Source organism: Acanthopagrus latus, chromosome 20 (assembly GCF_904848185.1).
Source record: "Acanthopagrus latus isolate v.2019 chromosome 20, fAcaLat1.1, whole genome shotgun sequence".
Classification (NCBI taxonomy): domain Eukaryota; kingdom Metazoa; phylum Chordata; class Actinopteri; order Spariformes; family Sparidae; genus Acanthopagrus; species Acanthopagrus latus.
In genome coordinates this window covers 6,381,480-6,397,004 of record NC_051058.1, presented here as the reverse complement: position 1 = coordinate 6,397,004, position 15,525 = coordinate 6,381,480, and the positions used below count along the sequence as shown (strand labels likewise).

Sequence of the window (15,525 nt, the reverse complement as noted above, 5' to 3'; positions counted from 1 at the left end):
AAACACCTGAAGCAGATGGGGACTTGTTTTAATGGTTGTTTAGGGGAACGCTGCAACACTGTTTGCTGTGAAGCTCCAGAAATGTTTTGTGGACTACACAGCTTCACCCGACTTTCCACCAGAGCGAGGGCAAGTTGCTGAATTTTCAACTTTGTGCGAACTGTTCCTTTAAGCAGATTGAATGTATTTATCTTGACTTTTAAGCGCAAACAGAATTTTTTCGACGCTGCTGTGTTGCCGCTTTCACCGAGGTCATTCGTGTCACTGTATTTACGTAAGTGTTCTTTCCCAAAAGCGGTTTCTGATGGGAGTTAAGTTTTCTGGGGTTTCTGTGTAATTCCAAAACGATATAAAGCTATAAAACTGTGAAACACGATTCATAAAATGTTCCCGACTTTATGAGGAACACTCGGGCGATGGAGAGCGAGGCCAGTGTGGAAGCTGAGCAGTCAGCAAATGCAGCAGAATTCGCCGTTCACGGGATTATTGCTCCGTTGTTGGACCCCGAGATGAGCGACACAAATCAGAAGCTGATGTTTGACAGCAACTGTTGCACTGCAGCAGTCTGCTGGAGCTCTCCTCGTCCTGCTGCCCCACCTCCTCCTCCTCCTCCTCCTGCTGCTGCTGCTGCTGCTGCTGCTGCTGCTCTCAGCCAGGGGAGGGGAGGCAGTTTACGGGGTTCCTAGACCTAGACTGCTGTCTCCCCCTATTGACCAGATGATATAACTGTAGGTGTGGACCCAGAGTGGGGAGACACACTCAGAAACACATGAAAATGCTTTTTAGAAGTGGAATTCAAAGTATCGAGAGCTGTTTAGGATGCTAAATGTCATGAATTGCATAGTTTTGTTGATATTTTTTTTCCTTTTGATTACCACATTTATTGCCAAAATAAAAAATAAAAAAAAATTCATTCATTGTTTTTTCTTTCATAGTAAACACGCAGCTTTTAGCAGTTCACATTTTATAAATAAATATCCACTGTGTCTGATTAAATGGTCCAACTCGCTTATTCCCCATGCAGTCCTGTTAATATATGTAGAATTAAACTACATATATACAGGCTGGCGGCCAGTGTGTGTGTGTGTGTGAGAGAGAGAGAGAGAGAAAGTGACTGTGTGTGTGTGTGTTTTCTGCGGAGGGGGGGAATGGGATCAAATTCCTACACTTTGGCGTCACGTGCAGCCGTCCAATCAGCTCCGGGCTTTCCTGGTAACGCGCTTATAAAGCCCGCGTGCAGAAGGTTTGCAGTTCAAAGCACTCGCGCGTCCTGGGGATTGTACTTGGAGAACCAGAGAAAGGAGCACTTTACCGTTTCATCCTTACAGAGTTGAAAGTAAAACTCTCACCAGCTGGCTTGTCTTTTTTTATTTGGTATATATATATTTTTTTTGCCCTTTCACGCGCGGATCGTCCTGCAGAAGAAGAAGAAAAAAACACACACACTCATCCTAGGAGTCTGTCACAAGCTCATGCGTAAAGACACTCCAACATCGGTTTTACGCACGGGAGCAAAGGAGAATCAGCTGCAGTTTTTTTTTTTTTTTCTTTTCTGTGCATTTCTCTCAGCGTAAAGACTTTCATCATCCTGGCAAGGTAAAGTCCATTGACAGGCTTTTCCTCTCGCGAGAAGGCAGAAATAACTCACCCCGTTTTCACGCGTAATTTGGCACCGAACAGTTTCGCGTATGAATCTCCTCGACCCTTACCTGAAGATGACGGAGGAACAAGACAAGTGTCTCTCTGACGCCCCGAGCCCGAGCATGTCCGAGGACTCCGCGGGCTCTCCGTGCCCGTCCGGCTCGGGCTCCGACACCGAGAACACCCGGCCGTCGGAGAACGGGCTGCTGCGGGCGGACGGAGACTTCAAGAAGGACGAGGAAGATAAGTTCCCCGCTTGCATCCGCGACGCCGTGTCCCAGGTGCTCAAGGGCTACGACTGGACCCTCGTGCCTATGCCGGTGCGCGTTAACGGATCCTCTAAGAACAAGCCTCACGTAAAGAGACCGATGAATGCCTTCATGGTGTGGGCTCAGGCTGCGCGGAGGAAGCTGGCGGATCAGTACCCACACCTGCACAACGCGGAGCTCAGCAAGACTCTGGGGAAGCTGTGGAGGTGAGTGGAGGCTCTGATTTTAAGCTTTTTACGCACCGATTTAGAATCCAGTGAGAGAGACTGTTTGATTAATTAAGCAGTTAATTTCAATTGTGCATTTGCACCGTGTCTACTCTGCAGACTGACTCAGCTGCAGGACTAACTGTGCGCATCGTAATTGTACTGGGCAAAAAAGCATTAGAGGCAGCGCACCGTTAACAATAACAGTGCATTGATGGTCCTTTTCTTTTACGCACAGACTTCTGAACGAAGGCGAGAAGCGGCCGTTCGTGGAGGAGGCTGAGCGGCTCCGGGTGCAGCACAAGAAGGATCACCCGGACTACAAGTACCAGCCCCGGCGGAGAAAGTCGGTGAAGAACGGGCAGGGCGAGTCAGAGGACGGCAGCGAGCAGACGCACATTTCCCCCAACGCCATCTTCAAAGCTCTCCAGCAGGCGGACTCCCCGGCCTCCAGCATGGGAGAGGTGCACTCTCCGGGTGAGCACTCAGGTGAGCAGAAAGAGTCCCGACAGAAGTTGGTGCACAGTTATCAGTGTTTGTCTGAATGCTTCGAAGTTAAATCTCAAGTTTTATGTGTTATATTCCTGTTGGTTTATTCAAAAAGCTTTAAAAAGTAACAGATTGAACAGTAAATGCACAGAATATAAAAATCTCATCATTGTTTTTTCTCCCTCCAGGCTCCCAGGGGCCCCCCACCCCTCCCACCACCCCAAAGACTGATGTCAGCTCAGGCAAGATGGACCTAAAGCGTGAGGGAGGCCTCCGCTCTCTCACCGACGGCCCAGTCGGGCGCCAGCTCAACATCGACTTCCGCGACGTGGACATCGGCGAGCTCAGCAGCGACGTCATCTCCCACATCGAGACCTTCGACGTCAACGAGTTCGACCAGTACCTGCCCCCCAACGGCCACCCTGGCTCTGCGAGCGGCCCCGGCAACACCACCCCGGTCAGCTACACCGGCACCTACACCATCAGCAGTGGCGCTCCTGTCAGCCCGCAGGCCGGGGGTGTCGCAGCCTGGATGGCCAAGAGCCAGAACCAGCAGGGACAGCAGCAGCAGCAGCAGCACACCCTCACCACCCTGGGCAGCGGCGCCTCAGAGGCGGCCTCGTCCCAGCACAGGACCCAGATCAAGACGGAGCAGCTGAGCCCGAGCCACTACAGCGAGCAGCAGGGCTCCCCGCAGCACGTCGCCTACAGCCCCTTCAACCTGCAGCACTACAGCCCCTCCTCCTCCTACCCGGCCATCTCCAGGGCGCAGCAGTACGACTACTCCGACCACCAGGGGGGCACCGCCGCCTCTGCTGCCGCCGCCGCCTCCTACTACAGCCACGCGGGGGCGGGGCAGGGCTCGGGGCTGTACTCGACTTTCAGCTACATGAGCAGCCCCAGCCAGAGGCCCATGTACACGCCCATCGCCGACAACACGGGGGTTCCCTCCATCCCACAGAGCAGCCCGCAGCACTGGGAGCAGGCGCCGGTTTACACCCAGCTCACCAGACCCTGAGCTCGACACACACGAACAATGACATGTACAGCCACACACACACACACACACACACACACACACACACACACACACACACACACACACACTCCAAAACACTTTACCCCAGGGAGAGCTCGTCCCTCCGGGGCTGCTCCCTGACTCAGACACTTGAATCGGACGAAGAGGAGAGCTGGACTTGTGATTGGCTCACGTCGTGCCTTGCTATTGTACCCTGATAGAAAAACTATATATATTTTTAGAGAGATGAGAAGACTTAGGAAAAAAATCCTCTGTGAGGACTTATCGATTGTTGATATTTCAGTAGGTACTGTGTATGTTTTTTGTTTTTCTTTTTTTGTTTCTCCATTCATACGCTGGCAGTTTATAACCCGTGAGGGGGAAGGGGGGAGGGGGGTTGGGGTCTGGGTAATTATTTGTACCTGTAGATACGAACAAAAAAAACAAAACAAAAAAGCTTTATAATTGGAACCGTTCAGCCACCAACCACTCACGGTAGTGCAGTTTCTGGTTGCCCCTGTCGATTTTCACACCTGTTTGTCTTCGCTTCTTCTTCTCGCGCCATCCACCGAGTATGGTTTGTATTCAAGCTGTCCATTTATTATTCTTTCCCTCTTCGAGTTGGGTGTGTGTGTCACGATTGTCGGAAGAAGCTGTTAGGCAACAGACAGAAGGGAGAGGAGAGAGAGACTTTTTTTTCAGTTCTTTTTTTTTTTTTTTTTGTGCTGTCTTGCCGTTGTTCGGGTGGGGGTGGGGGTGGGGGTGGGGGTGGGGAGACTGCAGCCCTTTCCACCAATCCGTGCCTTGGATCTTTTTTTACATTTTTTAATTCGACCTTTTTGTACGCGTGTGTGTGTGTGCGCTTGCTTGCGCGATTTGCCACAGCTGAGATTACACTTACCGTCCAACAGCGTGAGTTTGACAGCCACAGGAAGTCACCTTTAACCCCCTCGGGTGCCCTCCCTCCCTCCCTCCCGCCTGCAGTCTCCCACCATGCTGGTGTCCAGGTTCGCTCCCCTCAACCCATTGAATCCAGTTTTAAAACTTTATTTATTTATTAGCTTTAATTTTATTTCAAAGAAATTATTTGTTTTGCATACTATTCTTATAACTAATGAATTGTCCTCCTTGCAATGTAGACGGCATATAATCCCCTCCCCCCCTTTCTTTTGGTTACATTTTCAGCCCAGGGGGTTACGTAGATAAAATGGTACACGCTGTAATCGTCTTTTTTGGGGGGGAGTGTTTATTTATCTTCTGTAAATGTCTATTTTAAGTATGTATTTGCCTTTTTTTTCTGAGCGGCGGGGAGGGGGAGGGGATATCTAACGAAATGTGTACGGTTTATTTGTTATTTGTGAATTTTTTTCTTTTGAGTTGGGACTTTAAACCATGGCTGAAAGAACTGGAAAATATTATCTCAGTTAATCTGTTCTGGCTTTTTTGTTTTTGTTCTTTTTTTTCATTTGTGCCATCACCAGAGGGACCGTCCATCCTTTCTGCTCTGCGAGCTCCCATTTCCTTTTCTTCCTCTCCATATCAAAGAAGTCTTATCTTGTTTTGTTTTTTTTTCTTCTTCTGTGATCTCGCCATGTATTTGTACTGTCTTTAAAGAACCTTTTGTATATGTATTTGCAATAAAAAAAGAAAATGCTATTAAAAAAAAATAAAAAATGACTCATCTCTGGATTCAAACATTCTGTTATGCAACAACACGTGACCACTGAAGCACCTTCCAGCAGATCCGTGTTGTTTTCCAACAAACAGAGTCGGTGAAAGGGTTAAAGGACTGAGCGCCAAGAAGCAGGACCAATGTTTGTTTTCCCAGAAGCCCTGTTTTTTTCTCCCCCTGCTTTTTATTTTCTTCCTCCCTCTCTCTCCCCGTCAGCTGGTAGCAGCAGGGGGTCGAGGCTCTGGGGGACCTGGAAGGGGGGATATAGCAAGTGCTGTAAAACTACTGAAAAGAGGCAGAATTTATGTCAGCAGAAGACACTTGGGGGAGAGTGAGAGCCGAGCTGAGCAGGTCCTGCTTCGTTAAAAAAGCCTGGTGGGGGAGGAAGAGCTTCACGCAAACAAGCTAGATGCTGAAAAAAAAAGAAAAAAAAGAATGCAGCACGGACTTTGAGCTCTCGGTGCATATGAACGATTCCCAGTAATAAGTCCTCGTCGGGATCCTTTCATGTATTAGCCCACGGTGGGATGTTAAAACCCGCAGTAGTACTGAGCTGAACGCTCAGATTAGGGCCACTTTTTATTAGTATCTAAACCACATTTGGACATAAACCCAGCGTGGGTGGACATGGATGGAGTTACATACAAAACACAGTCTGATGCAACGCAGTGCAACAGGCAATCAGTAAATATCAGCTCTGTGGCTTTCACTTTTTATTCATTCTATTCTGTTTGAGCGTGTCAGAGGTCCGCTGCCTGCTATTTAAAAGTGCATCACCATGACGACTGCGTCGCTTTATCGGAGAAGGATATGTACTGAAGTTAGCATGCTAACCAGTTACCAGTTACCCATCCGGCACTGGAAGAGTTAAAGACAATGTTCACACAGCTCTCCAGTTTGGACTGCTGGCTGCACTAACTAACTGAGCTGAACACCTAACAGCAGATACAGCTAGCTGCAGTTAGCAGTTACTCTAGCAACGTGCTGCCCCCTGTTTGTTTTGAGCATGAAGTCAACAGGTGGTCAGTTCTTACATACTGCCTCTGTAAAAACATCATAAAACAAATGAACAAAATGATCAATCGAGTGTGACGAAATAAAAGTTTTGTGTGTTGTTTTATTGGTTCAAAATGCCACTCTGACCTCCCAGTTCGGACCACTAGCTGCATGGCTAACTAAGCTAGCCATTACTCTGTTGATATGCTGCCCCCTACGTTTGGAGGATGAACTTGCAAGGTGGCCACTTCTTATATATTGCACTGTAAAATGTTAAACTGATTATTCAGTTCATTCATTGATAGGAAAAGTAAATTGAATCTATTCTTACTTGAAGGTATGACCTCAGGATTTTGGCTAATTAGCACAGTACTGTTTAACAAATTAAATTATTAATCACAAATGTTATAAATATATTCATTGATGATGACCATAATCTATATAGCTATATAAATCCCTAAAGTTGCCTATAAATACCCACATTACAAGGCCCCCAGGGTGCTCATTTATACAGTGATGAAAGAATGGCACTCAGTAGAGCTCATACCTTCACCAAACTTCATAGCCTTGCCTCACTCTGAATGTTAAACCACTCATGACTGCATTAATTATAACACACCAGGTCCAGAGTCACTTACAGACACCAGCCACCTAAGTACGCCTGACTTCTGACTGAAGATCCTTGAGTCGTTCCCTGCGAAATTAATCCCTGAGGAAATGTCAAAAAAAAAACAAAAAACAAAACGTCCTAACTCACAGCGTTGACAAAAAAAAGAGAAACAAAATACAATTTGGTCTTAATCCTGCTGACAAACCAACCAACCGACAGACACAATGTACAGGGATGAAAACATACCGTAACCTCCGTTGGTGAAGACAGAGAACAAGTTTGTTTTTCGATCATCAGAATAAAATCCAATCTGCTGAGCAGCATGTGACGCTGAAGCACCAACCGACAGCACTTCCTGTGTTTCCCTCAGCGTGAGGGGTTCAGAGAAGAGTGCCAAGAAAACAGGACTTGTGTTCTGTTTTCCCATGCAGAAGATTTATGAATGTTTTCCACTATTCAATATAAGAAAAATTGCAATTAATCAAAAAAAGTAATCAGCACATTAATCGTGTCACAGTGAATGCTCTCAGAGTTCCTCCTTCTATCGGCAAGAGTCAGATGCCCTTTTAGTAAAACAGACATCTTTGTCTTGTTTTCAGGATCAGCTCTACCCACAGAGCTCAAAACGCAGGGAGACAGTGGTGTGTGACACTGGAATATAACCAGGTTTGTGGTGGTAATATGGGATGTGTCTCTAACATGAGGCACCCAGGATGTCCCCTGTGCGAGTTTCAGTTTGTGTTTTGTCGTCAGCATGTCTTTTCCTTCTGAGCAGTATGTGTTAGTATGAACGCTCCGTCTATTGCAAATGTTTCAAACGACATCAACTGTCCCTATTAAAAAAAATAATAATAACAAATTCCAACATGTCAAGTTTTTATTGCCCTGTATGACCGTTTCCGACAGGTGCTAAAGGATGGAAGTGCAGAGGGTGACACGTCTCATTCAGATTTGAAAAATCCTGCGGAGACGATGTGATTTTTGGCCGTGAAATAAAACGGACGTCACTTGAAAACAGAGTGGGTATAATATTCTTACGTTTGATGTGAAGTCCCAGAAAAGCTGGACCTCTTATAAAGACTTACAGACCTTGAATCTTACACGAAAATGACAGCAGTGTTGCCTAACGTTCGGGGGCTGACGGGAAACCTCTGATTATTGTACGATGTCTGAGTTATGGAACTCTGAATGAGTTCTTGGTGTTCCTTCAAGCAGAGCATCTGTTGCACAACTACGACCATCACAACGGATTAACAATGCAACAACAACAACAACAACAACAAATCCCTCCGTGTGCTTATTACAGTTGTTTCTCGTTAGCTCGAGGAAATATTAGATATTGAGTATCTGAGGGGGCACCGCCGGCAGCTCCGAGGCAGACCCCTCCCCTCGGGTCCTCGGCGCTGGCATCTGACAAAGGTCGAGGAGGGGAAACACTGAGTGATGTCACGCTGCTGGGGGACCGAACACCATTTCTCTGTGATGTGGATTATGTGTTAGGCGACGCGATGTTTTCATGCTCATTGGAGGCGGCTTTTGAACCCGAGACGGAGACGCGCATGCAGCCAAGACTCACTTTGTACCGCATGACTGCTGATGGGCTGCAGCACTACAGCTGCATCCCCACGAGGAGCCATTTGGACTAACAAATAAAAAGGATTTCAGTTATCGCAGCCTTTGGACAAGAAACGCAGGGGTTGGGTAACCAGTCGGCTGAGGGTTACAGAGGTTTCTGTCACTGATAGGGTTTTACATTTGGATGATGGATCTGCCTGCAGGCTCTCGTCACGTGCACGTAAAGGCCACCAGTGATACAGAAATATTATACAGCACACCGGCTGAAAAATAACACGGAAACACGTATCAATGTGTCTCTGGGAAGCACACGTGCCACATGTGACAGAAATCAGATGACATGATTGCACACAGTCGGTAACCTTTAGTCATCACAGAGAGGAAAAAGAACTCTGAACTCACAACTGTGACCAGCTGTTTTGTTGTCACTATGTGTGTGTAGTCTGGCTTAACTGCAACGCAACTGGAGCCGAACCCGACGCTTCAAAGCTTCAGCTGTTGCCATGGATATTGAGTCCAAATCAGTATCCCTAATGCTGCAGGGCACTGATTTATTTCTTTTGTTTCTTGTTTGAAGAGGAAGAAGTTGCGCCAGCTGCCCTGAGAAAAAGGTACTGCAGTCTCAAAATCTGCACATAAAAACTTGACAGGATAAAATCTCGCACCTCAAAAGGTCTGAAAACTGCTGATATGTTCATATTTGTATGGCACAGGCAACGCGTGGTGTTGTCATTTCAACAAAACCTGTCATAGCACATTCAGTGTACATGTTCACGACCTGACTGTCACGTCTGGGGGCGGAGGGGATGGTGGCAAGCGACCGCAACGTGAACCCACTGGATATTCTGGATGACAGAATGCTAGAAACATGACACTGCGTTTGTGGCGACAAAAACACAGACATTTTTTACTTAAAGTTGGGACATCTCCAGCCATGGTGACAAAACAAGTATTTCAGGCTAAAACATGTTCCTCCAACTAACCAAATGGTTATTGTGCCAAAACCTAATCAGAACATAAGCAAAAATAAAAGCTGATGCTAAAAAAGTCTTCTGGTGATGGGGCTGCTTAACCTGGTATCTGATATGATACTTTAAAGCATCAGATGTGTGTTTTGTTTTGTTCTTTTAAAGAGAAAGGTGATGTTCCATCCACCCCTCCAGAAAAAGGCAGAAGACTGATGAAGTGCAAAAAAATAGAGCTCCTCTATGGCGTTCAGTCTCAGAATTTGTACACATAAAAACAGATGCAGAACAGAATCTGGAATGTAGAATAATACTTTTTCCACTTTAAAACTAGATAAAGGGCAAATGAAAGGAAACTAGATGTGAAGAGGTCATATTACACTCATCACTGGAAGGTATTTCAGTTCCAAAATAATGACAGTAAACCAGGGTTTGTACAGAACATACAGAAACAAATCATTGTCAGATGTATCTGAAGCGTATCTTACAGAATGACCAGGATTCATGTGTTTACCCAAAAGGAGATTGTTTCCTACTAACTGTAGTCTTGATTCTTCCCAGAAGAGACATAACAGTGTGATCATACCAGACAAGAGATATTTAATTCAGGCAGATGAGGTGAATGTTTACACGCTTCACTTATTTGAGGTTTTGGTTATGTTTTTTTTTCTTCTCAATGAGAATCTGCACCTGTGCAGCTTTCAAAGAGCGCTCCGTCCTGGGCTACCGGAGGAATGTAGGAGGGAGGAGGAGGTGGGATAACAGAGTAAACAAGAGAGGGAAAGGCAGATGGCGGGATATCAAAAAGGTGGAGAGCAGGCCGACTGTGGTCAGGAGCAAGTAGCACATCGTCCCATCTGAAAAAGCCATCAGTCTGCGCAGCGCTCGCTCGCATGACAGGGGAAATGGTAGTAACAAGCACGGGACAGATGACATGTTTCATATGGATGTTTTCCACAGCGGACGGCCAAGCAGACGAGTCACGTCACATGAGAGGCATGAGCAGCGTCTCGGCCAAATAAACTGCCATTTGACGGTTCGACGCGATCGAAACCAGAAGAGTAACAATGCAAAAGGCCACGTTTTACTGACTCGGGTTCTGCTCGGAGGGTCAAGTGAGTCCTGATGAGTAGAAATGACACGTGAGGGGCTGCACGCCAAAGCGGCTGTTTGCACGAACGTTGGTAGGAGATGCTCCAGAGGGGTTACATGATCCACATGAACCAGTGAGGTTTAACAACAGCTCCTTCCGCCCCAACAGGTACAACAAAAGTACAAGCATGTTCTGTTCACACCCACGCGACGTCTAATCGTTCCCCTCCTCTCATTTCTCTGTACATCCTCAGTTCCTTACCTCGTCACCTCTCTTCGCATCTTGATCTCTCCCGCCTGAGATGTAAGCTGAGGAGGGACGGAAGAGGCACGAGGAGAGACGAGCCAAGTCAACAGACATTTAACAACCTGAGACATCCGTGCATCGGAACCGTCATTTCACAGCAACGTCAATTAAATGTGACGTGCGGCACAGCTGCAACTCTGTCTTATTTCACTGTCGTCTATTGTCTTGTCACAGTCCACCACTGTATTTTGTTATCTGTGTCAGATTCGCTTTAAATTCAATTTGCAACGTGGCGTCATTATGTTTGAGAGCACAGCTGATCATCTTAGATACGAAAAAGGGAATCATGAGAAGAGTCTCACTATGATTTGTATGCTCCAGCTGTGTGCCACACCTCTTTTGGTCACAGCTGCCAAAAATGGGAATGTAAACCTGCTCTGTCGACAAGCCTCCACTATCCTTGAGATGCTTTGTAGGGACTGAAACATTCTTCAAGATTGCTGAAATCAGTTTCTGGGTCACAAGCTTGAGGACAGGGGAGACGAGGAGTCACAAAACTGAGAAATGAGGAAAAAAGCCCACTTTTTCCTTCTTCGTCCCGACGCGATGTGAAGACCGAGCTCCTCACACGGTCCTGTGGGAGGAAGACACAGAGGCGGCAGCAAAGAGGAAGAGGCTGAAGTACTTCATGTCTTCTGTCGAACCATCATCTACCTGGTAGAGATAGCGTCCCGCGTCTTGATTGGAAGATAGGACAGAGGAGTGGAGGTAGAGAGCAGAAACTTTTGACTCTGGCTGAGGAAGAAGGACAAGTGTTGGAGGAACACCTAGCACGAGGGCGGCTAGCTGCATCTAAAGGGGCAAAATGTCTAAAGATAGCTGATTGTTAAGTCTCATTCCAAGGACATCAGACATTGATGTTTTGGGTTAGAAAGTGTCCCAAGCACAGAAAAAAACTTATATGAAAAACGCTACATCCACTGTGTGTGATGTCAACTAAAATCCCTCTTGTGACATTGGGAAATGATAAATATGGCTGATACATTAAAATTAAAGTAGCACAGATAAGAACAGCTAAGTAAGGTACAGATACCTGACAAATCTACTTAAGTACAATAAGAAAGTATTTGTTGTTCCTTTTTTTTACCAGCTCTGGTTACATTTCTATACTCATACTTCACAACAATAAACACACGGAAAGGAAATTATTTCCACCTTGGGTAGGCCGAGTTTGCCAAGTTGCGAAGTTTAGTGTTTGGTGCTATATTTAGTCAGGTCAGCTGCTTGGGCAGGTTAGGGAAAGTCTGCCTTGGTTAAATATCAAAAAGTCAGTCAAACATGACGTGCTTAGCTTTTAAATGATTAACCAAAACCATGATTGCTCTCTGACCAAAACTGTTTTGTATCGGTTCTTGGGTTTGAAAATCCATTCTGAAGATCTAAAGTTTTCTCCAAAAACCTGACTAAAGATCCTTAGGAGAAAGAGCTGGCTTGCCTTGATCGGTTAAGAGGTTAGTGTTTTGAGTTAGTGGCTTGGTGAACACAAAGAGACTAAAGGATAAATACCACACAGGAGGGTATTTCAAAAACCATAGAAATTTCTGTTTTCATCACGCGGTCCATCTCACTCTGTAATCATGGAAAAATATGCCTACATTTCAGATTCCAGACGGGACGTCAGCCTCGACCTCCGACCCCCTTCCCCCGCGTCACAACACATACTGCTAGTTTACAACACTGCAACCTCTAAATGAACAATGTTCGTCCCATTCGCGGGACGCTGATCGCCGGTGACAATGCAGGTCAGCTGGATTTGAACCAGAACTAATCATGCAGGCATGCCGGAGTGACGTCAGAGCCTCTGAGTGACAGCACTAACTGTAGACTGCCGTGCTGATTACCATCCGATACCCCTCCAGGCGGGTCGTCCGCTCATACGCTCGATACGGGTGACAATTAAGGGCCGCTCCATTGTTGGAGCAGCGTGAGGTTTTGAAAGACGGAGCATGACAGGAGGCTGGTGAAACTCTGGGAGGGTGGGGGAGAAATGTTTATCTCATCAATCTCTGAGGTCACTATAGATGTAATAACAAGGTGTGGCACTGGGTGAAGGCGGAACAGCAGAGGAATGACCTTCTGGAGGGAAATTTAGATGAGTTCATTCCCAAAAGAGTCCCATGTCAATTTGGAGTGACACGGGATGATTTCACAGGACTGGCTAACAAGCTAGCTGCTAACGAGCTAATTGTTTCTCGTCTTCGTCAAAATTCACAGATGTTCCTAAGCTATGAGCTGGACACTCATTTATCTTGAATGATATATCGAAAATTATGAGTAGGTTGACAATTTTAGAAGGAAACATGAAAAAGGTAAAATCACAGTTACAGAAGCTAGTGCTAACGCTAGCTAGCTTGATTCCAACCAAATATCTCGCTGTCAGTGCGTAACAGGGACCTAAATGAAAATGGCAGGCGGTGTTAATGTGGGCAGTTTCCCCAGGAAAAAAAGGAGAAAGAAAAAAAAAAAAACAATTAATATTCTAAACCAATTCCTCTCAGTGAATCTGCCCCCTCCTGAACCCATGGGTGGTCTTTTCAGATGCAAAAATGCCGCACAAAGACAGAACAGGGGTTAGAGAGAGAGCCTGTGATAGAGACGCGGAGAGGAGGGAAAGAAAAACAGATGGACGGGTGAAAGAGAAAAAAGAGAGAGGATATGCCGACTAATAATTCTGGAAAATGGAGGAAGCATGCGGGAATAAAGAGATAATGTAGAGAAAAAAAAATGTATGTGGGAAAGACTGTCAACAAGCACGGAGGAAACTTTGTTTGGGTTCTAATTGCTGGGGCTTTAGGTCCTAATTATGTGTGTGCATATGTGTGTGTGTGTGTGTGTGTGTGTGTGTGAAAATGTATCGTGCAAAAAGCTGAGTGCGCTCGACGAGGCACTGTAGCTGTGTTGTGGTGTTCTTAAATCCTGCTCAGAGGCAGCGTGCCCTAATGAAACAATGACTTTAATTGCATTTCTGCTGCCGTCCAGCTACATGGGAGAATAAAAAACACAACGTGAGCCTGCGTCTAAAAAAAATCCACTCCTTATTAAAAACAATGGAGCGCTGCATTGTTTTGTTTATTTATTTATTTATTTTTTTAACTAATTTCGCTGAAGGGCAACAATATGTAAAGGGTCGGCTTTATGGTGCTCCAGGGCTGCTTTTTACAGCATCATTCTGACATACTGTTGGCAAAAATATATGCCAGCATATAACTACATGTATGAACACACAGCAACCACACACACGTAATAAAACACACATCTCTTTTGCTGTTGTGTACCCTCCTTATTTCCTTCCTTTCTGGCCTCTGTGTGTGTGTGTGTGTGTTGTGACTGACCTCGCTTTACAGACCTCCTGGCCCTCCTGGTCCCAAAAAGCCACTCGTGATCGCAGCGGAAACTGTACATCAACGTGGAAAAGCCAGTGTGGAAGATTTTACTGCACTCTAACACAGTCGGAGGTCGCAGCACAGGGTCTCCCCTGGAAACACGCATCGAAGGGAGCCACTACAAGTGGAGAGCTGGAATCGTCTGGTGCAGTCATACAGGTTAAGATTTTCGGGATTTAATATATTTGCTGTCCAATGCTGATAAAAATGAGCAGTCTTAAGTTGATTTAGATCTTTTACTGCAGTAAAGTTTTCAATATCAGAAACGCTTCCATCAGTAAGCCATGGTATTAATGATAAATTGTTTTATTGGATGTCATTATCGTATGTTGAAATGTGTCCATTTGTAGCCAATTTTGGGTACTTCAAACCAACGGTGGAGTGAGGTGGCAGTTACTGGGATTATATGTAACTTAAAAATAGTGGCATCACACAATATTCGCTTCTTTCTAGGCAGAAGGGGTGAAACAAACCATCTACAATTACATTGTAGATACAAAATAGGATGAGGAACCTAAACAATGACTTTTCTTCCTGGGGTACTATCATGTTTGTCCCGAGTCATGTGCATCTTGTAAGATATTCTGCCTCTGCCCCTGTTTTATACACTGCTAGTTAGTTTGATAGTGAAGTACTGCATCATATGTTTTGCATTTAAAAGCTAGACTAAATCAGGTAGATGTAGTTGGATAATATTTCTCTCTGAAACAGAGTGAAAAAAATGTATGGAGTAAAATGAAATGTAAATACTCATGTAACGCAAAACTACCTCAATATTATGCTTAAATAGAGTAGCCTACTTGTTCATTTGTAGGTTTACTAGTGAAGAACAAACAGAGCTTCATGCCCAAGATTTTGGATCTGATCCTTATCAAAAAATAAAAAATAACTAGGGGACAATCAGACCCAACTCAAAAAGACCACAGGGGAACAGCACCTCACCTAAAAACTGGCTGACCCCAAACAAAAACAAGGAAAACAGGAATACAATAGAAACTTAATCTCATTTTTGTTGCACTGCTTTTGTAGGTACAGCTAAATTACAATAAAGCTTTGATTGGTGATTGATTGATTGATTGATTGATTGATTGATTGATTGATTGATTGATTGATTGATTGATTGATTGATTGATTGATTGATTGTTGCCCCTGTTCTGGATAAACAGTAAATATTTCCATTCGCATTTAAAACCTTGTCATCTGCTTCTCTTACTCTTCTCCGACACACGAACATTGTTTTCCACTAGCGAGGCGCCTTCCACAATGTCATTCAACTTCTCCAGATCTCATTTTTCCATTTCA

General features: G+C 45.3%; 1 protein-coding gene and 1 long non-coding RNA gene across 2 annotated transcripts; both read left to right on the top strand.

Annotated features, from left to right (window-relative positions):
• Nucleotides 1–1,268: 1,268 nt before the first annotated feature.
• On the top strand, nt 1,269–4,360 carry LOC119010224 (transcription factor Sox-9-A-like). The gene is made up of 3 exons (XM_037082199.1): nt 1,269–2,116; nt 2,355–2,605; nt 2,794–4,360. The coding sequence occupies exons 1-3, from the start codon at nt 1,689–1,691 to the stop codon at nt 3,621–3,623; spliced, it is 1,509 nt and encodes a 502-aa protein (XP_036938094.1). The 5' UTR covers nt 1,269–1,688; the 3' UTR covers nt 3,624–4,360.
• Nucleotides 4,361–9,877: 5,517 nt separating this feature from the next.
• On the top strand, nt 9,878–10,958 carry LOC119010226. Its single transcript, XR_005071937.1, has 3 exons — nt 9,878–10,059; nt 10,402–10,702; nt 10,788–10,958. It is a non-coding gene; the product is annotated as an uncharacterized LOC119010226 (long non-coding RNA).
• The last annotated feature ends 4,567 nt before the right edge of the window (nt 10,959–15,525 follow it).